Source organism: Eubalaena glacialis, chromosome 19 (genome assembly GCF_028564815.1).
Source record: "Eubalaena glacialis isolate mEubGla1 chromosome 19, mEubGla1.1.hap2.+ XY, whole genome shotgun sequence".
Lineage (NCBI taxonomy): Eukaryota > Metazoa > Chordata > Mammalia > Artiodactyla > Balaenidae > Eubalaena > Eubalaena glacialis.
This window is the reverse complement of record NC_083734.1, coordinates 47,289,063-47,311,366: the sequence shown is the minus strand read 5'-3', so window position 1 is coordinate 47,311,366 and position 22,304 is coordinate 47,289,063. Positions and strand designations below refer to the sequence as shown.

At 48.3% G+C, this 22,304-nt stretch overlaps 2 protein-coding genes across 12 annotated transcripts in view; one reads left to right on the top strand and one right to left on the bottom strand.

Annotated features, from left to right (window-relative positions):
* Positions 1-15,176, top strand: part of KANSL1 (KAT8 regulatory NSL complex subunit 1) — a 183,444-nt gene extending 168,268 nt beyond the window's left edge. For 3 of the 4 annotated variants that reach the window (XM_061175455.1, XM_061175456.1, XM_061175454.1), the window contains 8 exons: positions 6,059-6,241; positions 6,723-6,911; positions 7,247-7,395; positions 10,840-10,961; positions 11,598-11,655; positions 11,876-11,988; positions 12,805-13,057; positions 13,375-15,176. In XM_061175455.1, the coding sequence (XP_061031438.1) occupies positions 6,059-6,241; positions 6,723-6,911; positions 7,247-7,395; positions 10,840-10,961; positions 11,598-11,655; positions 11,876-11,988; positions 12,805-13,057; positions 13,375-13,602 (1,295 nt within the window). In that variant the 3' untranslated portion in view covers positions 13,603-15,176. The remainder of the gene's footprint in view (positions 1-6,058; positions 6,242-6,722; positions 6,912-7,246; positions 7,396-10,839; positions 10,962-11,597; positions 11,656-11,875; positions 11,989-12,804; positions 13,058-13,374) is intronic. The other variant, XM_061175457.1, reaches the window with a different exon arrangement.
* Positions 15,177-19,974: 4,798 nt separating this feature from the next.
* The window catches only part of MAPT (microtubule associated protein tau), a 108,024-nt gene continuing 105,694 nt past the window's right edge, over positions 19,975-22,304 (bottom strand). For all 8 annotated transcript variants that reach the window (XM_061174614.1, XM_061174607.1, XM_061174608.1 and 5 more), the window contains one exon: positions 19,975-20,682. In XM_061174614.1, the coding sequence (XP_061030597.1) occupies positions 20,467-20,682 (216 nt within the window). In that variant the 3' untranslated portion in view covers positions 19,975-20,466. The remainder of the gene's footprint in view (positions 20,683-22,304) is intronic.

Genomic DNA, 22,304 nt, shown 5'->3' with positions numbered 1-22,304 from the left:
GGTCTCATATTTGAATAAAGAAGGCTGAAGCCTATAGTTATATCTGATTCTGATAAGGTCTCTTCCATACTCATTGAATATCAGCTGATAAATATGTTGATCATTCCTTTGTCAACAGTATTACCATGTATAGTTGTGAATTCTCTCTCCCATCCCCCAATCAGATATGCCCAAAACGCCTGCCTGGCATCTCCTGTTCCATCATTCAGCATCTCTACTAGGAGGTACCCATTCCCTATTAACACTTTCTGTTCTTCTGACTGCATCGTATCTATAAATCTGACTGCTGACCTTATACTTCCCCACTCCATTCCATTCCAAGCAACTGTAGGTAGCAAATGAGGGGGAAAGGAAGGAGACCACTTTCTGTGGTCTCTGTGGTGTTCATTTTCCTGCCTGCCGTTTCTCTGTGTCTGTCTGTCTTGTCTCCCCCTCCTGCCTTTCCCCCCTTCTCTCCCCTCTCTCTGACACACACACATACACACACACACATACACACACACACACACACACACACACACACCCCTCCTAACCATGACATTGGGGTTTGGACAAGCGAGTTGGTCATTAAACTCTCCTTATGAGACTGTACAGGGGAATAGTATATATACCAAGTAGAATGATTAACATATCTGCCTATGGATAAATTAGACTTTATGTGGGTTGATTCGGGGCCCTAATTAGTGTATCTAATATTGTAACTATTGGGATAATTTTGACTTGATCCAAACAACTGCCACATTCAGAATGCTATCTATTTGTAAACTGGAAGATTCACAGGGCCACAAAGATGTGAATAGCGCCTCCTAAAGTATTGAGATTCCCCAAATATCTTTGTGTAGAATAGTGAGTAATGGTGAAGACTAGCAGCCAGCACACCTGTGTGGGTCAAACATGTGCTCCAGACCTGACCTCTGGGCCACCCCTTTGCAGCCTCTTCTCTAGAATATATTTAAAGATGGCAGAACTTCCAACTTTTCATTTTCATGTAGAGTTTTACTAATGTTTCCTAACCAGTTTGTGTACTTTGTGAGGATGGGAACCAACTGCAGCTCTTAATCTTAGAGTTCTATCTTCCATCTTGCCACAACTCAGCCGCTCCCATTAATTTGAGGAACTACTGCCTGACTGGAAGGTGGAGACATTAGGGTGTGATAACCCTTTAGTTCTCCAGAAAGAGGAGCTTCTTTCCGTATTACCTCGCTTAATCAAGCCAGTTAGTCCTTAGCTTGAAATGTAGAGGATGTATAACCTTGGGGAAAAGAATGTTCAGATTTAGGTTTGTGCTTAATAAGAGCACCACCTGCTGGCTGTGAAGATCAATGCTCTTTTGCGAGAGCTTGCCAAGACAATTAGCTGTATACATGAGGCCACTGCACCTTACCAGCAGGAGGAGGAAGTGAGCATTACAAAACACCACAAGAAAGTGTTCTTGAGAAAATGGTGGAAAGTAATGAGTAAAACAGGTTAATCTTGGAGTGTCAGACCCTGGTGGGCCTGAAGTTAAAGTCTTTTCATTTTGTTTGAGGAAATAGTAACCTAAGATGATGTTTCCTGTCATTGATCTGCACTTCAAGGATCTGCACCTTCCTGTTTGATAATACACTTTAATAGCCATTACCTATGCAGGTACGCAATGTGTGGAGTCCTCTAGCTGAATGGGTCCCTACTGTGTTCTCTTCCATTTTTACAACTCTTTGCTTACTTTCAGGTCCTCTATATCCAATCTATTTCAGAGGTGTAGCTCTGTAGATCCCAGGTGTTATTACTCAGAACAGGAACTCAGACCAACAATTCCTAAGAGATCATTTTTGTTCACTGACTGGGGGGTTTAACTGAGTTTCTCTTTACTCTTATATGAAAGCAGTTAAAACACAGCAAACTTCTAGCAGCCTGAGTCCCTTAAACAGTTTGTTATTATCCCTAACTGCTTACTCAGTGGGTTTATAGGGGAAGTTGCTCTTGGTTCTGCTTAATACCTCAGCTCCAGAGCACAAGGCAGTAGTGGTCTACACTTGTGCCAGCTTCCACTTCAGAGCATTTAAATGAGGGGAGGGGATTAGGAGTGGAGTTTTAGTTGAAGACTTATTGAAATTAACATGTTAGAGTTGAGAGACTCAGTAGTCATCTGGTCTAGCAATAACATATAAATGTCTTTCCTCTCTTGTGCTTAACTCGAATTGATTGATGGTGTCTGTCTGGATTTAATTAACTAATTAATAATTTGAGACGTGTCTAAGGTCTTGGGGTACAACAGAAAGAATGTTGCGAGTAGCCTGTGCCTGCAGCAGACAAAAGAGGAGAGAGCTAGAGCATGTGTGCTAGGATGTTACCAGCTCTGATCAAGTCTGGCTGCCTCATTTTACAGATGAAGAAGCTAAAGCCCAGCTAAGTGATTTGTTCTTGTTTTCTCCTACTCAGTGATGGGACAAGGACCCATGTCTAGGACTACTTATTTCCACCATAACCATATCCTATTTCCTTTTCTCCCTGGCTTAATTTTCAGATTTGGGAGCACAGTGACTGCAGAAAATAAAAGGAAAAGAAAATGAAACTACTCTGCTTTTGTAGTCCCATTAAACAGCCTTTGCGGGCTTCCTTGGGAGTCCAGTAGTTAAAACTCCATACTCCCAATGCAGGGGGATCGATCCCTGCTCAGGGAAGATTCTGCATGCCGCGTGGCGCGGCCGGAAAAAAAAAAAACAGCCTTTGCCAAGGGGGAGTAACTCTCCTGCTGACCAAGGGGTATCCTGGGATATAGAGGAGGTGCTCTCCCACTTCTTGAGCCTTCTTTATACCTTCAAGCTCAGCCCAGCTTTCAGAATTCTTCTAGATGATGCTTTATTTCCTATATACTTTTCCCTAACCACTCTGAGTTAGAGCAAGGAATTTTTACCATTAATACCTCTAAACTTAATTCTTATTTGGGAGTTTTTTGTTTTTTTTTTAAACATTTGACCTTTGGGGGATGGGAAAATCAAACCATTATATTGAGGGCCTTGGGTGGAATCTAAGGGCTGGGAGTACAATGAGCTCTGATATCGTTGGCCTGGCTGAAAGCTGATAGATTTATGTGAAGGGTTGGGATAGGTGAATTTGTTTTTAAGTGTAGAAAAGAAAGAATGATTGTGGGAAAAAATTTCAGAAGATAGCACTGTTCCCAGAGATGTATCTTGTTCTTTGAAGTGTCATGAAATACATGGTCTATGCTATAGGAAGGAGTTTCTTTTTTACACTGCAGAACTCTTTTGAAAAATATCCTGTACTCTCCAGTTCCTTGGGAATAATTTGAGAAATATCAGATTTCACTCCAGAATTAAACTGCTCCATTCTCTGGGCCAAAGAGAGAAATTTCATGGTGTAGTGGCTAAGAGTATAGGTTTTAGGATTTTACAGACCTGAGTTTGAATGTTGCTTGTTACTTACTAAACTGTGTAACCTTGACAGTTAAGTCACCTTTCTGAATCTGTTTTTAGCTTTAAAGGGAGCATAGTAATGTTTACATCATGGAATTGTTCTGAAGATTAAGTAATACACAATGCCAGCCACAATATAATGGGTTTAGTAAATGTTCATTTATTCCCCTCTTCTTTGCCCCCCATTCCTAGCTCAGATTAAGCACATCAGCTATCCTCCCTGGACACCAAAACCCCAAGAATGTTTAGAAAATACACTAAATAAACCTCTAACAATTCTGAAAAAAGAAGGCATGCCATTGGTGAATAGAGTTTGGAGTGATTTTTGAAAGATGGAAAACAAACAGGATAACTGTGAAGAAATAAAACTAGAAAAAAGGGGAGCCCAAAGCACATGCTTTTGAGTAAACTCCTATGGGGTAGGAGCTGGTAGGGGAAGGTTCTTTGCCCACAGTGAAAAAGGACACAGAAGTAGGGATGGGACCTGGGCATTTGCCTGGGTGATAAGTTTGGACTTGTTTTGGAATATAGCTAGGTTGGATTTTTCCCCTTTTCCATAAAGCGGTGGTGTTTCATTCTGTGCTACAGCAGCGGACTCAGGGGCTGGGACCTTTTTTTTTTTTTTAATTTGTTTTATTTTATTTATTTTAGTTTTGGCTGCATTGGGTCTTCGTTGCTGTGCCTGGGCTTTCTCTAGTTGCGGCGAGCAGGGGCTGCTCTTTGTTGTGGTGCAAGTGCTTCTAATTGTGGTGGCTTCTCTTGTTGCAGAGCACGGGCTCTAGGCATGTGGGCTTCAGTAGTTGTGGCACGTGGGCTCAGTAGTTGTGGCGCACGGGCTTAGTTGCTCCACAGCATGTGAAATCTTCCCGGACCAGGGCTCGAATCTGCGTCGCCTGCATTGGCAGGCGGATTCTTAACCACTGCGCCACCAGGGAAGTCCCAGGGGCTTTTACTTTGACTATGTCCCAGGTGGTTAATGATTCCCAGGAGGAACTGGGAGCTAAAGAGAGATGTTCTGGTCTTCAGATTAAAAAGGACCATGGAAAGTTTTTTAGAACCCTGAAAAAAGACCCACACTTATATCCATGGTGGTGAAGTTTCAGAATGAGACTATAAAAAGGAAAATGTAAGTTTCAGATTGCCACTAGAGGTTCTAGCCAGAATAATAGGACAAGAAATAGAAATAAAAGGCATACAAATTAGAAAGAAAGTAAAACAGCTGTTTGTAAGTGACATACTTGTGTATGTAGAAAATTCTAAGGACACCACAACAACAAAAACTTAGTAATGGATTTAGCAAGATCACAGGATACAGGTCACTATATTAAAAATTACTGTATTTCTACATACTAGCAGTAAACAATTACAAATTGAAATTTTTAAAAGTGCTATCATGTATAATGTCATCAAAAATGTCAAATTAACAAAATATGTATAAGAACTGTACAATGGGGACTTCCTTGGTGGTCTAGTGGTTAAGACTCCGCACTCCCAATGCAGGGGCCCAGGTTTGATCCTTGGTCAGGGAACTGGATCCCGCATGCTGCAACTAAGACCTGGTGCAGCTAGCTAAATAAGTAAATTAATTAATAATAAATAAATAACTTTTTTTTTTTTAAAGAACTGTACAATGAAAACTACCTAACACTGATGAGAGAAAATTAAAGAAATCCTAAATAAATGGAGAGGTGTACCACGTTCACGGATTGAAAGACTCGGTATTAGAGTTCTCCCCAAATTGACCTATAGAGTACCACAACAAGCTTTTTTCCCCCAAAAAAAGTTTAAAGGAAGAAACAGAGCACGTACAGGTGAATGAGTCAGATTCCATCTTACTGGTGACACTGTAGTAATAGCTTTAAAGTCTGAGAGAAAACTGGTTTTAATCTAGAAATACTATTTCTAAAGAAATTACTCAAGGCCACATTCTTAGGAAAATAAAAGAGGAAACTAACAAAATGGAAAGATGCAAGAAACAGTGGTGAACCCCCAAAGAAGGTAAAAAATTATAATTAAGTCTAAAAGATTAATTTATGATATATTAACTAATCCACTTAAAAACCTAGATAATCCCCAGGTGGGAGGTGGTGAGGGTCTGGAGGAAGGAGCAGGGAGAATAGTATAGTTCTTGTTTAGGGGAAGATGTAGTACCCAGTACAGTGCCTGATAAAATAATAGACGGTAAGTAGTTGTTGAATGAATATATCCTGATTCACTTTATGTTGATAGAAAGAAGTAGGTTGAAATATTTCAGTTTCTAGAAGAATAAAAACAGGATGTTTATCAGTCTTTCAAACCAATAAAGTTAACAGACTTAGTGGAACACAGGAACAAAGAAAAGTTCATCAATCTAACAAAAGGTGTTTTAGATTTTTTTGTTTGGAACTTGCAAATAAAAGGCAACAGTGACTTGTCTGTGAATAAAAGAATGACCTTCAGTAAAGTTCCAATAAACAGATCTTCCTCATGACAGTGCTTGCCCTGCTTGGGTCATCCTGCCACTGGGCAAATCAAAGAAGGGTGCAGTGTGGGTCTCGCTCACCGGTGAGCCAGAGTGGCTGTGAACACGCCTCACTTCGTGAGAGAAGAGCCCAGAGCCCAGGTGTCTGGACTAAAACCGCAGTGTTTTGTGTTTCTTGCAGATGTTCCCACAAGCCTGCACTTCCAGAGCATGCTGAAATCTCAATGGCAGAACAAACCTTTTGACAAAATCAAACCTCCAAAAAAGTTTTCACTTAAGCACAGAGCACCCATGCCAGGCAGTCTCCCTGATCCAACTCGTAAAGACAGACACAAGTTGGTCAACTCCTTCCTGACAACAGCCAGTAAGTTTCAGGGGTCCAGAGAGTCCTCCAATTACTTTCCTATTCCTTTTATGTTCTCAGGTTACTGGTATGGCCATGGCACTGTGTCGGGGTTGGGAGAAGCAGTTGACTGATGTAAATTCAGCTCACAGTCTTCTTTTCGTACTTGTCTTAGATGCTCTCGGATGGACTGTGAAAGCTATTCCAGACACCATGTATCTTGGGGCTCAGTGAACAGCCAACTGTGGCATGGCATTGGGTCCATCTGTGGGCAGGCTGTCTTCTGTAGTCTGGTGTCACATTTTTTTCTGGTTGAGAGCCCTGTGGGCTCCCTGGCCTGTTTTGGCCAGTGTGTTATGTGCCAGAAGCTTCAGTCCCAGAGGACTGTCCTGCTGCCCTGGGTGTCTGTCACTGACCTAGAGAGAACTGAAGAGCTCGGAACTCAAATAAGAAAAGATTGAGAGAAGGTGTTTCACAGCTCTTTTTCTGTTCCCCTCTTCAGAGCTGTCCCATCACCAAACCCGGCCTGACAGGACCCACAGGCAGCACTTAGACGATGTGGGGGCCGTGCCTATGGTGGAGCGAGTGACAGCGCCCAAAGCAGAGCGCTCGCTCAACCCGCCGCCACCCGTGCATGACCCAAACCACAGCAAAATGAGATTGCGAGACCATTCATCCGAGAGAAGTGAAGGTAGGGCCAGGCCCGGCACCTCTGCCTTCGTTTGCACCTGCTCAGGGCTTTCTGGGTCAGCCTGGGCTTCTTATAATTGCCCTTAGCTTTGTCCTTCACTTTCTAGGAAGGCAGAGTAGAGGGGCCCTACTGCTTCTAAGTGTAGGTCACTTCTTACTCTGTAGCAACCTCTGCTCCGTCCCTACCTCCCGTCAACCAGTTTGCTTCATCTTTTTATCCTTTAGGCTTAGAAAGCATTTTTGCCTTTACTGCATATTGCTGGCATTCCTGGCTTGTGCTGGAAGTAGAGCAGGTTGAGGTAGCCACGTATTCCTCTTTTCTGTTGACTTCCGCAGTGTTGAAGCATCACACGGACCTGAGCAGTTCGAGCTACTTGGCGGCCACCCAGCATCCACCACACAGTCCCTTGGTGCGACAGCTCTCCGCATCATCAGACACCTCTGCACCCACCAGCTCTAGTCCACAGGTTACAGCCAGCACGTCTGTAAGTACCTGCGTGGAGTTGGACAGCCCCGCTGCAGTGACAGCTCATTCCAGTGGGTTGGAGGACAGTGTAGAGAGAGGGTTGTAAGGGCCAGGGCAGTTATGGGGACTCGACTCATCTTGGCGTATTTGTCCTTTTCAAGTCAAAGTGGTGCTGTTTGATCCTCCGTTACGTTGTTTTCCTTGAGTTGTTTTTCACAGTAGAGATGGATCTGAGCTGAGCCAGCCATAGAAAGCTTGATGCAGAGACAGACTCTTGGGTGATCTATGACTATTCAGGATGCGTGGGACTAAGTTTCACACAGAACTCAACAATATCATGACTCTAACTCTGTTGGGCTAAGTAAACATGAGAGGAGGGATAAAAGAGAGATGCCTGGGGGCATTGGAGACGTTTGATTTCCTTGTTTTTACTCTCCTGGGGAGTGGAGCTGGAGTGCTGAGAATAAACACTGGGTGTGTTAGGGTGCTTGCAAGGGAAGCGGGACATAGAGCCCATGTTTTTTAGGTGTACAGAGCAGAATTACAGACCCAGCAGGCCACACTGGCAGCACTGACGTGTAGTATGCTCATAACGGCAGGCTCTTCGGCCTCTGATCAGCTTTTGCGGTACCACACTCCACCCCGAAAGCTGTATGCATGGCCATTCTAGACACACATTCACATTAATATCATTCTAGTGTTTTTAATTCCTCAGTGTGTGCCTCCTTGAACACATATACCTGTAGCTGCTTTGTGCCCACTAAAAGGGTCCTTTATATAGTAATAATAATAATAATAATGGAGATAGTAATAATAAAACGATACAACTGTAATGTTTGTTGTGTCAGCGCTGAGTGCATTATGTGTGTTACCTCATTCAATCCTGTAATGAATGCCCTTTGAGGTGTAGGTGGTATAAGAGATTCCCGTTTTGTTGGCAGGGAAACTGAGTCTTTCCAAGGTTAAGCTGCATAAATTGAGGTGACTTGTGAGGATGTAATTGTGATTCAAACCCAGGCAGTCTGACTGCAGAGCCAGTTCTCTTACCATCATGCTGCACAAAGTGAGCCTAGGTTGGGGCATTGCAGAGGTGACTTATACAGGTGCTTTGAAGCCCCTTCAGAGCTTTATATCAAGAAACTTCTAAGCCCACAAAATGTGCTCACTGAGCTCCCGCGATCAGGTAGGAATTCTTCACATTGTTCTGTCTTTACTCTTAAAAATCAGAGTCTTTTCCAAATGACCTCCTTGTTCCTCCCCCTTCCTCCCCTCCCACACCCACAGATTTTGTCTCCATAGGTGTTGTAGTATCTATCACTAACTCAGTTGTCCATTAGTAGGGGGTCTCAGAAAAACCAAACTATTTTAATTTTTATTTATTTATTTATTTATTTATGGCTGTGTTGGGTCTTCGTTTCTGTGCGAGGGCTTTCTCTAGTTGCGGCAAGTGGGGGCCACTCTTCATCGCGGTGCGCGGGCCTCTCATTATCACGGCCTCTCTTGTTGCGGAGCACAGGCTCCAGACGCGCAGGCTCAGTAATTGTGGCTCAGGCCTAGTTGCTCCGCGGCATGTGGGATCTTACCAGACCAGGGCTCGAACCCGTGTCGCCTGCATTGGCAGGCAGATTCTCAACCACTGCGCCACCAGGGAAGCCCAACCAAACTATTTTAAAGAGGCTAATTCTAATAGAAGTCTTCTCTGAGACTTGGTGAGACTTCAGTATTTTTTCACCTGCCGCCCTCTTGTGCCTGAAGAATGTAAACTTAGGCCTGGATCACTTGAAATTTTTACTTATTGTCTAATGAGTACAAATTTTGTATATAGCACTGTGCTGACCCTTAAGGCTCTTGCTGCCAGATTTTTTCAGAGGATCTGGATTTATATAATAGCAAGAAGAGTGATAGGCCAGATAGTTAAAATGAGGTAGAGAAGCTACAAGACACTGGAGAAGTGGTGGGGGAGGAGAGGGGTGAGGTGTATGTGGTAGTGCTCCCACAGAAAGCCACAAGAGCTGATAGGCACGCCAGGGTCACCTCCATGGCCTTTTTTCTTTTCTTTCTTGGAAGCCCTGGATATTCTGATTTGGTAGTTAGAAGAGAGGGGGCCCTGAACCTGTTTTTTCTTTTTCTTTTTTAAATATACTCCTCATCTTGCGTCTGATGTGCAGCCAGGTTTGGGAACCACTTTTCATTCCCATCACCTGCCCTCCACCTCGTTCTAAACAGGAGAAAGTAGTTAAGTTAGATCAAATGAGTGCCTTATGGAATTGGGAAATCTAAATGTAGGGTGGGAGCTGGAGCCTGCTGAACCCCACAACCCGCTCCTATCCCTTTGCCTTGAAGGCACTAACAGCAGGCCCAAGAAGATTCAGGGAAGGTACATACCTTGGTGGTTTGGGTTTGAATGTAGCCTCTTAGGTGTCTGCAGCTGTATTGTCACCATGGCAGCATGTTTGTCACCCCAGTGTTTCGCTTTGGGCTCTCACAGCTCAATCGCCAGTCTCTCTGTTTCAGGGCAGGGTGTTTGCTCTCTGGGCACAGGCAGCTCGTGGACATGCCCCTCCATCTAAGAAACCATGCCCTTTGGCTCCCTGCTTTATTCCTCCTCCGATCTCCCACTTGCTGCAGATGCCCACCTCCTCCTCTGATACTGGATCCTTGTTAGTCGTCTTTCCCAAGAGTTTGATCTTAACTTCCTGTAGGAGCGAATTTCCGTTCTCCAGGAGTGTGAGCTGTACAGCCAAGGCTTCTTCATCTGTTGCCCTCCACTCACCTCTGTTGGTATAGCTAGAACGCGCTCAGCTCTTACCCTCAGAATAACAGCCAGAAAGGGGAGATCACATAAGGGCTGAGCAGATGGTGGGTACACATTTGGCTGAAGAGTTCAGATCTACGAGAAGGAGGGGCTCCATGACAACCAAGGTTAGATGGTCCACTGAGCTGGGCCTGTCCTTTTGGGCATCTTTCAATAGGGGAATTCATCTTTTTAACCCGAAGAATCACCACTAGGCTGAAGCATTGTTTTTAGGATCCCCCATGGGTCTGTGTCATAGACAGAGATAAAAGGGGAAGCAGAAAGGAGGATTTAGTTGCGGGGGGTGGTTGTTAATAAGGCTAAGGCTGTGCGTGGAGGAGTAGAAACCGTGGCAATTGACTCAAGGCCCCAGGATACCCACCCCTGTAAGCTTCAACAGAAGTCTCTTTTCACGTGAGCCCATGAAGAAAGAGGGTGCGAGTGAGACTTGTGAACGGAAGATACTCCTCAGGACCACTTAGCATTTCCCCTGAGCACTTTGCTGTTGGGGGACCATCTCCTAGGTGCAAGCAGCTGCTGCCATCCCTGCCTGGGCCCTACCCAAAGACCCAGATTCCTGGTTATTGGTGATCCTGTTTTAAATCTCACATGTATGATTTAAGGTATGTAGAATTGTTCCTCCCTCTTAAACTTGCCTTTGTCTTACAGCAGCCAGTAAGGAGGAGAAGGGGAGAGAGCTCCTTCGATATTAACAACATTGTCATCCCAATGTCAGTCGCTGCAACCACCCGTGTAGAGAAGCTACAGTACAAGGAGATCCTTACTCCCAGGTAGAGGCCCTGGGTGATGGGCTCTTCTTGCTGGTCTTCCTATCATTGCCCCTTTCCCTCTTCTGGTCACTGAGCTTTGGGGCCTAGCCTTGGCTGTTGTCTTCTCCTTAAGAGAAGGTCTACCTGATCAGAGTGAAATTATTTCTTTACATAATTTTCTTCCATTATATGAGCACCAACCAGACCACAGGCCACAAACTGGCTATAGACATGTTTTGTTTGATGCATACAAATATGTTTTAAAATATTGAATTTGTTGTTAGCATCAAAGCAAGATTTCACATATGAATGTTTATTTCCAGCTTTTGTTGACACATCAAAAGCTTGGGCAACCCTGTATACGCATTCCCATGTGGTAGCGATCAGCTGGTGCTGGGGAGTGCTGGCCTCTCTAAACAGGTTCTTTTGCTTGAGTTTGTCAGTCTCCTAGCTCTAGTCCCACCCTCAGCCTGCTTCCCCTCTTTCTGCCCCTTGTGCGCATTTGAGTGTGGGACCTCTTAGAGAGGCCCCAGGGCTAAGCAGGCCCAGCAGAGAGCAGTGGCACTCGCAGGTGGAGAGCCCTCGTTCCTGCACGGATGTACTTATCCTGCCCCAGACTGCCTGCCATCTCACAGTTGTTCCTTCCTGGTTTTGCAGCTGGCGGGAGGTTGATCTTCGGTCTCTGAAGGGGAGTCCTGACGAGGAGAATGAGGAGGTAATGGCATGGGCGTTCCCTCTTAGAAGAGCACACACACTCATGGGTGCACACACTGCAGATGCCTCAAGACCTGTGGGTGTCAAGTGCAAGCTCATTGTATTCCTGTCCTGACCAGGAAGAGCCAAGTGTGGGGTGGGGCTGCTTCTAGAACTGGTCTACGCACTTAAACTTGACTTCTTGGAGGAAAGGGGGGATTGATGAAGATGCTCTTTTGCAGATCGAGGACCTGTCTGATGCAGCCTTCGCCGCCCTGCATGCCAAATGTGAGGAGATGGAGAGGGCTCGGTGGCTGTGGACCACGAGTGTGCCCCCTCAGCGGCGGGGCAGCAGGTGATGGGGCAGGCACAGGCCTCCAGGGCCTATGGAGGGAGGGTCAGCAGGGAGTTTGGACCCTAGCTGTGTCCATGGAGTTGCCACTTAGTTGTTCTTCATATTCATTCCCTGTTGATGGCCGAGAATGCAGACGTTCTGTGGTGTTTGTTGGGACTAATGAGGGTATAAGCAGTCAAATGCTGGACCCTTGCTGAGTGGTGACTGTCCAGTTCTGACAAACTCCGGTGATCTCCCGGGGTCCAGGAGTAGGCTGTCTATGGCATTTGGAGGCTGATTGGGGGTTGTAGTGATTGGATTAGAGGAGCTTTGGAGGCCTCACCACAAGTGAACCTTCCTTTGAACAGTGGAGTTTGATTTTTGTGGTCTTGCTTTACTTGGAAGAACTGTCCTGCCCTCTTCTCCCTTTAGTGTTATAGTGAGAAGCCCTCAGGATTCTCAAGTAGAAATATTTAGGGCTCTTGTTTTTGCTTTTTTCTTTGCCTGCAGTTTTCAAAGTCTGGGCTAATTCCCCTTCCCCTGTGAATCCACTGGGCACTGAGCCAGGGATTACCCCCAGCGTTGTTTGGCCGTGGCCTTTTCTTGGGATGACAGGCGTACACAGCTCTTAGATGCCGTGTTGTGTGCCTGCCCGTGTGCACAGCAGTGGTAGAAAGTGAGGGGTCTGTGGTTCCTCGGAGAGAACTGCTGGTGTCAGTCTGCCTCAGCTCCTCTGGTTGGGAAGCTTTTTTCATGCCTCCTCCCCAACCCAAAAAACAAACACATAAGAAATTCCCTATTACCCAGGCACTCAGATTTGCGCTTCTTGGTATACAGGTCTTACAGGTCATCAGACGGCCGGACAACGCCCCAGCTGGGCAGTGCCAACCCCTCCACCCCTCAACCCGCCTCGCCTGATGTCAGCAGTAGCCACTCTTTGTCCGAGTTCTCCCACGGGCAGTCCCCCAGGAGCCCCATTAGCCCAGAACTGCACTCAGCCCCCCTCACTCCCGTGGCTCGGGACACTCTCCGACACCTGGCCAGCGAAGACACCCGTTGCTCCACACCAGAGCTGGGGCTCGACGAACAGGTGAGGAATGCTGCCTTTCCGTGGGATTAGTGGGGTGGCGGATGGGATTGTTGGGGGACAGCACCTGCTCAAGATGGATCTTCATTTTATGGATCCCCCCTCCGCCCCAATTTGAAGGGGACAGGGGACTGAACTTGAAGTTGACTTTCTGAAGGTACCATGGAACTGGCCATCGTTAAAAGGTTGCCCACGCTGATAATTTTCTCTGGGCCAGCCCACGAACTCCAGAGAGACTGGCCATGGCCCCCCGTCCACACGTCTGGGGAAGGAGGCGGGCTGGGACTGGGTCCTCACCAAGGCATCTTGTCTGCCCACAGTCTGTCCAGCCATGGGAGCGGCGAACCTTCCCCCTGGCGTACAGTCCCCAGGCAGAGAGTGAGGACCAACTGGATGCACAGGAACGGGCGTCCCGCTGCACTCGGCGCACCTCAGGCAGCAAGACTGGCCGGGAGGCAGAGGCGGCACCCACCTCGCCTCCCGTCATTCCCCTCAAGAGTCGGCATCTGGCGGCGGCAGTCACAGCGCAGCGCCCAGCTCACAGATGAGTGGGATAGGAGAATCTAGACAGACTCACGATTGGCATTAAAGCTTCAGAGATCTCTGCGTTTGATATTCAAACATCATATGCCGAAAATTTTCACAGTTTTTAGTGAATTTAAGGAATTTAGATTCTACTTTGATATTTTTTTTCTTGTTTTGATTTTTGTTTTATGTTTTGGTTTCCATGTTTTATCGTCACACACCTGAGCACTTCCTCCAGTTGGCAAACAGTTCAGGATAAGACCCTGCTGGCCTGGTCCTGGCACATCCTCTGCACTGTTGAATCACTGGACTTAGCGATGTTGGATGATCACCCCTCTCTCGCGCCCCCGTGGGCAGCGTGGGACAGTCAGGCGGGCAGAGGGAAAGGAACCTCCAGCTCAGCATCGCCCCCTGAGGTTAGGGTGGGAGGGAGCAGTGCGCTCTGGGCTCGCACCCCGTCCCCTCTGTTGCTTGGCTCAGCTCCGGCCCTCCCGGCTCGGTCCCGTTGGTCGTCTGGGCTGGAGCACCTCCACCAGAGCCTCTTGGCCCGAACTAACTGCCAGCTGTTCTCACCCAGCTCTCAGCTGACAGAATGGCTTCCCCTTGTCACCCAGGTCTTGGAGACCTATTCTGGGTTTCCTCTGCATTTGGTCATCCCTGTTTTGACTCCTTCACTACGGTAACCTGGCTGTGGCTGCTCAGGTCCCCATCCTGCCCCTTCATGTCCTCTCATCTGCTCTCCCACACCATCTACACACCCCCGCGCACAGTCCTTCCACTTGGAACCTTTTTCCCACCTAACCTGGTCTATGGAGGTAGGGTTAGGACTACTTAACCTCTCTTCCCACTCCCCTGCAGACTCTAGGGGGTCTTGGAAATGAGCAGCCATCTCTCCTGTATAATTCTGTTTTCACTGAGTCATTTGGTCGTATTTCCCCACCCCAGTCCAGTTCCCTGTCAGTGTCTGTCAGCTCCTTCCTCTTCCGAGCTCCCTTGCCTGTGGAACACTGTCTGGTCCTAGCTGTGGTTCCCATCACGCCCTATCACCCCCCTGGGTTAACCTTGTGCCTGTCTCATCTATGATCACATCACCAAAAAGGGGGACAATAAGGACTTTTTTTTTTTTTTTTTTTTTTTGCCATTTTGTAATCGTATAAAAATAGTAGACAAACTGCTTAATGGTTGGGGTTTTTTCACAATTTTCAACATTAGTGATTTTTTTTTTTGATTCTGTTTGCAAGTTAAAGGGTTTGTCATTGTTTCTTTAAAAAACAATAATGCACCATATCCCTATGCATAAAGTGCTTCTTCTATTTATAAGGTTGAAAATTCTGAATAACCCTTTTAGCATTGTAAAAAAAAAAAAAAGAAAAAAGAAAAAAGAACAAAAAAAACCTTGTATTTTGTAAATATTTTCTTTTCCTGCTTTGAGCTGTGTATTGGCAGCGAAACATGTAGCTGTCTTTGTTCTATAGAAATGCTTTTCTTCAGAGAAGCTGATCTTTGTTAATGTCTTGATTCTGTTCGCAAAGCACAGACTAGTGCTTAAAAAAAAGGAAGGAAAAATTGAAAAAAATAATAAAAAAAAGTTACAGAATGTTGTATGCCAGGCCTTTCTTGTTATTGGATATGGTACTGGTGGTGGCTGAGGAGCAGTTCTCTGGGTCCTCTGACTGGCTGTGAACCTTGGGGAGTCTCCACTGTCTTCTGGGCACCGGGCAGGGTCCTCTGATGGCCACCAGAGAGAGAATGTGGTTCTTAGCGGGGCGGGGGTAAGAGACGCCAAGAGGAAGGGGGTCTTCATAAATCGTCTTTTGTTGTTGGATATAATTGATCCACTGCTCTTAATGTTCCTTCCTCTAGTGAGGCCGGCCAGCACTGTGACTTTTTTTATCTATTCTAACTTGCTCTTTAATGGAGATTTCACTTTCCAGCATCAATCTTTTCTGGGGTTGAGGTCACTGCAGACATGTGTATACTTTGCATGGAACCTGAGCTGGTTCTCAGCAGCTTTCTTCTCAGGAGGCTATGCTTGATTTTCTTTGTACAAGATGAATAAGTGGGCAGGCCTGCTTCTCTCTTTACTTCCTTTTTTCCCTTTTTTTTTTCCGTAGCAGTCAAGTTGACACAGCCAATACAGCTGCCTCTCCTGACTATGAAACCTACGAGTTCTGAGGTAGCATTTCTCTTTGGCTGCCCTGTTGCTGCTTCTATAGTTGCAGTTAAGACCTGCTCTACTTAAGCTTCTGTCTGCAGTGGCTAAAGCACATCAGGAAAAGCTGAGAAAAGTAGTATTTTGAAACTGTATGAAAAATCAAAGGCCTGAGTGTTACAACCTTGACCTGATTATTAAGGAACAATAATATGGGTTCTGCTCTGTTTTCCTTTGTAGCATTGCCAAGGGCTACCTGGTATCCCTATCTTGATCTAGCAAACACTCTCCAATCTATAGTAAGTCTCAAAGGAGAGAGGAAAGCAGCTCTGTAATCCTGGAAGGAATCTAGCCATTCATTCAGCTGATTGGCCTAGTGTTCTGCCTCAGCCCCAGGCCCCTAGGCTAATTTCCAGGGGTAAAAAGATTTCATAGAGCCACCCCAGCCTTCTCAGGTTTGAATACAGTGGGCTGGGTCTTACAAACTGAGTGCAGCCTTGTGAGCTCAACCACAAGGGTATTGCCCTTTGAGGTGGACCAGAATGGTTTGCCAGCACCAGAATGAGAGAATCACCTGAAGTCTGAGAGCGCTTTCACCTTCAGGGCCCCAGACCCAGCTGGTAAATCCTGATGTCCAGGTTTTAACAATATTGTCATTTCCTGTGAGCTAAGTTCTCTAAGGCTGGGAAAGGACTTGCAAATCATACATCATTTTCTGGTCCTTTGAATCCATACATGGAGACCTTATTTAATCAGAGTAATAACTTTATTTTCCAAATTCACTTTTACAGCAACAGTGTAAATCATTTGTTAAAACACAATACACCATATGGACATTCACAGACAGGAAGCTAAGCTAAGATGGTTTCATGTCCCTCCCCCCACCCTCAAAATTAACGAAGAAATCATGGGACTTGCAAGTGCCAGAAATTGTCCTGCCCAACACTGCAAATTCACGAGGCTAAGTCCATTAGGAGGTGAGACTCTGGGTCAGTGCCCAGGGTAACCCTTTTCAAAGCTGAAGAGAAACCAGAAGTCTCTTGAAGCCACAGATCTGTAGATAGGACAAGCTGATGACCTCCGTCTCTGCCCTCATCCCTGCCTCTGCTTTCCTTGGAGGACAGAGATTAAAGGGTGACGAAATCTTAGCAGCTACTAGAAGTACAGGCTGTGTGTCCGGAGCTGGTGGGAAAGGTGACGTGGAGGTGCCAGCAGCTTAAAGGAAAGGATGCCAGCGTGTTTGGGAGGCATGATTGCGGGCTTGGGAACCCCACAAAAGGGCAGCAGGTCACAGCAACCATATCTCCGGATTCCTCCACAAGCCTCACTGCCTGCACCTGGCCGGGAAGGAGATGGGAACTAGCTGGCAGCCTGTGGCACCTGTCTGTGAGAAGGTGAAATCCCAAGGGACCTCTAGCACACGTGGTTGAAATCAGGAAAAGTGTTACCAGGCCTTGGACTCCTGCTCTCCAAGACTCCCCTTTGCCCAGTGGTAACTCTCCTACAGGCTCCTCTCCCCCCACCGCCCCACCAGGAGCCCAACAAGCAGTTGCAAACAGGATACAGTCTCACCACTGAAGTCAGTTTAAATGGAACCTTTGATAAAGTGAATGCAGAGCTTGAAGCGACCAGGTGGATAGTGTATCCTATCTAGCCCACCCGAGGGACACCAACCCTAGAAGAAACGGCAGTGGGGGAGTGCCCAGCCCTGGGAAGGGGGGGGTTTGTCCTCGTTGACGGTTCCAAGCCAGCGTTGCGCTCTGCAGGCTCCCTGCCAGCACTGACCTGATGACCCTAAACCACGATCTTTAGGCTGCTCCCAACAGCCCACGCAACACGAGGTGCCCGCTGAGTAAGGCCCTCGGAATAAGGTACTGAAGAGCGGGGCGCAGAAACTGCAGGGAGAGGTTCAGGAAATGCAGCCAGAATCGGTGGCAGTAATGAGGGGCTGCATCTCTAACGGCCACCAGATCTTCACACCAAGTTTCCTCTTTCTTCCTCAGAACCCTTCCAAGACCAACTGGGACTCAGAGGACAGAGGAGAGCCTCACTGCAGGAAGTTTTGGGCCCAGATGATCCTCTGGCTGCAGATGAAGCGTCTGGCCCTGGACTCCATCCCAGCCCCATAGGGTTGCCTTTAACTGTACCCAAATCAGAAGTGGCAGAACCAGGCCGAGGTTGCTGATTTTCTTCAAACAGCAGATTTCTACAAAGGCTGCTTCCCTTTCCCCATGGCAGGAGATGGGTTTCATGCAAGGTCAGCAGGGGCTCTGGCCAAGGATTTGGAAATGGTGTCTCCTGACCTGTCACCCTTGTCAGGCGGCTCAGGCCCCTGGGGCTGGTCCAGGGCAGGCAGTGCATCCCAACCCCTGCTGTGGCCATCAGGCCCCGGGTGGGGAGGCCTGGGCCAGCCTTCCTGCAGGAGAGCTTGGAGCGGGACCCCGGGCTGAGGGGCGGGCTGCAGACCTTTCCCCAGTGAGCACTCGTGACGCAGGGAGTTGTACGATCCTCTCTCAGGGCTGCTGTGGGGCTTCTCCAGGGCCGTCTTCACCACAAGACACACTGCCCCCTGCCTGACAGAAGGGAGCCCCGGGGGCGGGGAGGGGGTACCATAGCTTCTGTCCTCCTCCTGTGCTTCAGGCCTTCTTTGCAGCTGAGGGTTCTCAGATGTCAGCATCTGGTCTCTGTTGGGTCCCAGATGTTGATGAAAGTCTTTCAAAAATTGGGAGGCCCCATAGAAGAGAGTCACACTGGCCTTCTGGATCCAAGTCCCAGCTGGGGGGGTGAGAGACATCTAGGACTCCCATGGGGGGGGTGGGTTAGAAATCTCTTTACAAGCATTTCAAGATACATGCGTCCTTTTTTTTTTTTTTTTTTTTTTTTCTTTTCACTATCATAGTCACTCTGGTGAATCCAAGCATAAACAGACAAATCCGACTACAACGCGACAGGGTGCAGATGGGGAGGGAGGGGCGACATCTATGTATATGTTCAGCTGCTCCAGGAGGACAAGACAGCATTGCTTCCAGCTGAGACTGGGGGAAGAACCATTTCCGAGGGGGCATGTTTCCCTTTTTGGGGTGTGGAGGGCTGATTATATGCACTTGGGGTTGAGCAGCGGCTGGGCTCTCTGAGAGGCTGGCAGTCACAAGCTGGGGCAGACGTAGGAACGGAGGGAGCGTGGTCCTGCCCTGGGGGCCTTGCCTGCCCGCCCCCGTGCCATCTCTGGCATCCAGGATGGCCAACCTGCTGCCAGCTCGGCACAGGAAGGGAACCAGGCCTTCTGGGAGAAAAGGCTCTCCAAGTAAACACGGCATAAACGTCCAGGGTCACTGCGAACCCCACCCTGGCTCCCATCTGGGATGGGGGCAGGGGCAGGGAACCGAGTAAGGTCATCAGGTTCATTGTGAGGGACATGCCAGCTGGATGAGTACAACTTAGACTGAGAGACTGAGGTCCCCCGCCGTGTCCGGACTTTGCCCTCCTTGACTTTCCCCCTTGGTTTAGAGGCGGTGCCTCCCCATCTAAACAATGTCCGTTACTGAGAAGGGGGGTGGGGTGAGGCTGGGAACTCGGGACAGCGTGACGTAATGAGGGGTACAGGCAGTGACTGGGCTCCGCACGGCAGACACAGGCATGGTGGGGCAGACAGGTGGCTGTGGTGGCCGTGGGAGGGATGAGAGGTTCAGGAGCCTCCTCCCAGGTCCCCGTACACTCCAGAGATGCCAGAGGCCCAGGCTTGGGAACAGGCGGATGTCCCCCAAGAGGCACAAGTCCTTACAAAGAACCGGTTAGCCCTAAAGTCCCAGGTCTGTGAGGTGCCAAAATCGTGGCTGCAGTTCCAACCTTCAGAACTCAATAAAACAGGGTTTCCGCGGGGCAGAGGGAAGCCCCTCAGCTCAGGACCCCCACCCTGCGGGGAGGGAGAAAGAGGCCAGCGCTCGGATGCCACTCCCACAACCTTCCTTCTCCTCCCGCCCCCTGCCCTTCGTGGTGTAAGCCCTTCTCCCTCCAGAGGGTGGCACGCCGACCCGCAGCAGACCCCAGGCCACCAAGAACCGGAGGCCACTTGGTCCGAGTTCGGAGTTCGCTGTGGGCGGCAGAGGCTGTGCCCTGCCTGCTGCGCCTCCGGGCCGTCCTCAGCATCTCCTCCCTGAGCTCCTCCTCCGGCATCCTCACGCCCCACACACCCCCTCTCACCTCGCCCTCCCCCCTGCCCAGCCCCCCCGCCCCCGCACCCCGTCCTGCTCCAAAGGTGGCCCTACGCCTGTGGTTCCACCAGCGCACCAAGTGTCGAGTCCCTTGTTGCCGCTGCTGCCTCTGTGACACCCCCAGGATGGGGCGCCCCCCAGGCCCTTGAGAGTCCCCAGAAGCAGCTTTCAGAGCCTCTCCTCCTCCCTCTTGCACTCAGAGGGGGGAAAAAAAAAGAATCGAAAGTAACTGCCCAAGGAAATTCTGGGTAGGGCCATCTTTTTAAAGGTTTTTAAAAATATTTTATTATGATTGGCCCGCCCGTCAATTTGGAAAGATGACCTTGGCTCTCCGTTCCAGTGACCGATTTGGAAGTCCGGAGCCAGGGGTGAGCGACAAGCAGGTTACGTGATTAACCGATTAACCGATCTGTGAGGAGCAGCTGGGGGAGGGCAGAGGGCGAAGGGCCAGATCATTATTCTTTTTTTTTCCACACTCTCTCACTCTCTTCTCTCCACGATTATTGACCGCCCCGGGGGCCTGATCACAAACCCTGCTTGGCCAGGGAGGCGGACACCTCGTCGGCGAGCGTGGCCAGCTGCGGTGAGTCCACCATGTCGATGCTGCCGGTGGAGGAGACGTTGCTGAGGTGCCGTGGGGACGTGTCCCCCGACACCACGGGCGACTTGTACACAATCTCCGCCCCGTGGTCGGTCTTGGCTTTGGCGTTCTCACGGAAGGTCAGCTTGTGGGTTTCGATCTGCAAGAGAGGAGAGGGCAGGGTGAGGCGGAGAGGCCCCGCCAACTGCTGGCCTTGGGTGGGAGGGAGGCGTGGTGGGGACCACAGTTTCATCGTTTCCCAACGGCTAAGCTTCTGCAGGGTCCTGGTCACCTGCCAGCCAGCCTCCCAGGCCCCCTCTCCAGAGGCAGCGACCACTGTGAGTTTCTTGTGTACCCTTCCAGAGATAGGCCACACATGCAAACATGTGTATGTGTGAGTAGAGAAAAAAAAATATCATACATAAGGCAACGATATCCACATGCTTTGCACTTTGGTGTTTAGACTTAATACCTTGCATTGTCATCAGTACACAGCTCCCTCACTGCTCGCTGAGGGCTGTGTGGTTTCCCGTCGCAGCAGATGGACCAAAATGTATCCACGCCCCTGTGGGTGGATATTTAGGTTGTTCCAGTCTTTTGCTCTCACAGACAATGCTGTGTTTGAATAACCTTGTAAGCATATCATTTCACACGTGCACTCTAAGTGTATCCCAGAAGTGGAATTGCTAGTAGGTCAAAAGGCGTGCACATTTTATTTTGACGTACACACATTGCCAAATTGCAAATGAAAGTGTGGAAGGAGAGGCTGGAGGAGATTCAGGGATGGGGCCAGAGCCCCTGCCGTCCAGCTGTGAGCCACACACATGCCTCCCCTTTGCCAGTGACTGATGAGGATGCTGGAGGTGGCAGCAGCTGCGGGCAGCACTGGCAGGTATACTAGAAAACACGATGCAACAAAGCCCTTTTGAAAGTAGGGCATCGTTCCAAAACATGCAAACAGCTCATACAACTCCGTCAGAAAAACAACCCAATAAAAAATAGGCAGAAGACGGGCTTCCCTGGTGGCGTAGTGGTTAAGAATCTGCCTGCCAATGCAGGGGGCACGGGTTCGAGCCCTGGTCTGGGAAGATCCCACATGCCGCGGAGCAACTGGGCCCATGTGCCACAGCTACTGAGCCTGCGCGTTGGAGCCTGTGCTCCGCAACAAGAGAGGCCGCGACAGAGGCCCGTGCACCGCGATGAAGAGTGGCCCCCACTCACCGCAACTAGAGAAAGCCCTCGCACAGAAACAAAGACCCAACACAGCTAAAAATAATAAATAAATAAATTTTTAAAAAAATAGGCAGAAGACGTAAATAGACATTTCTCCAAAGACGACGTACAGATGGCCAACAGGCACATGAAAAAATGCTCACGCTGATTATTAGAGAAATGCAAGTCGAAACCACATGAGGTAACACTCACTCCAGTCAGAACAGCCATCATCAGAAAGTCTACAAGTAAAACAGAGTTGCCATATGATCCAGCAATCCCACTCCTGGGCACATACCCAGACAAAACTGTAATTCAAAAAGATACATGCACCCCTATGTTCACAGCCGCACTATTCACAACAGCCAAGACGTGGAAACAACCTAAATGTCCATCGACAGATGAATGGATAAAAAGGATGTGGTACATATATACAATGGAATACTACTCAGCCATAAAAAACAAAATAATGCCATTGCGCAGCAACATGGATGCAACTGGAGATTATACATACTAAGTGAAGTCAGTCAGAAAAAGACAAATACCATATGATATCACTTATGTGTGATA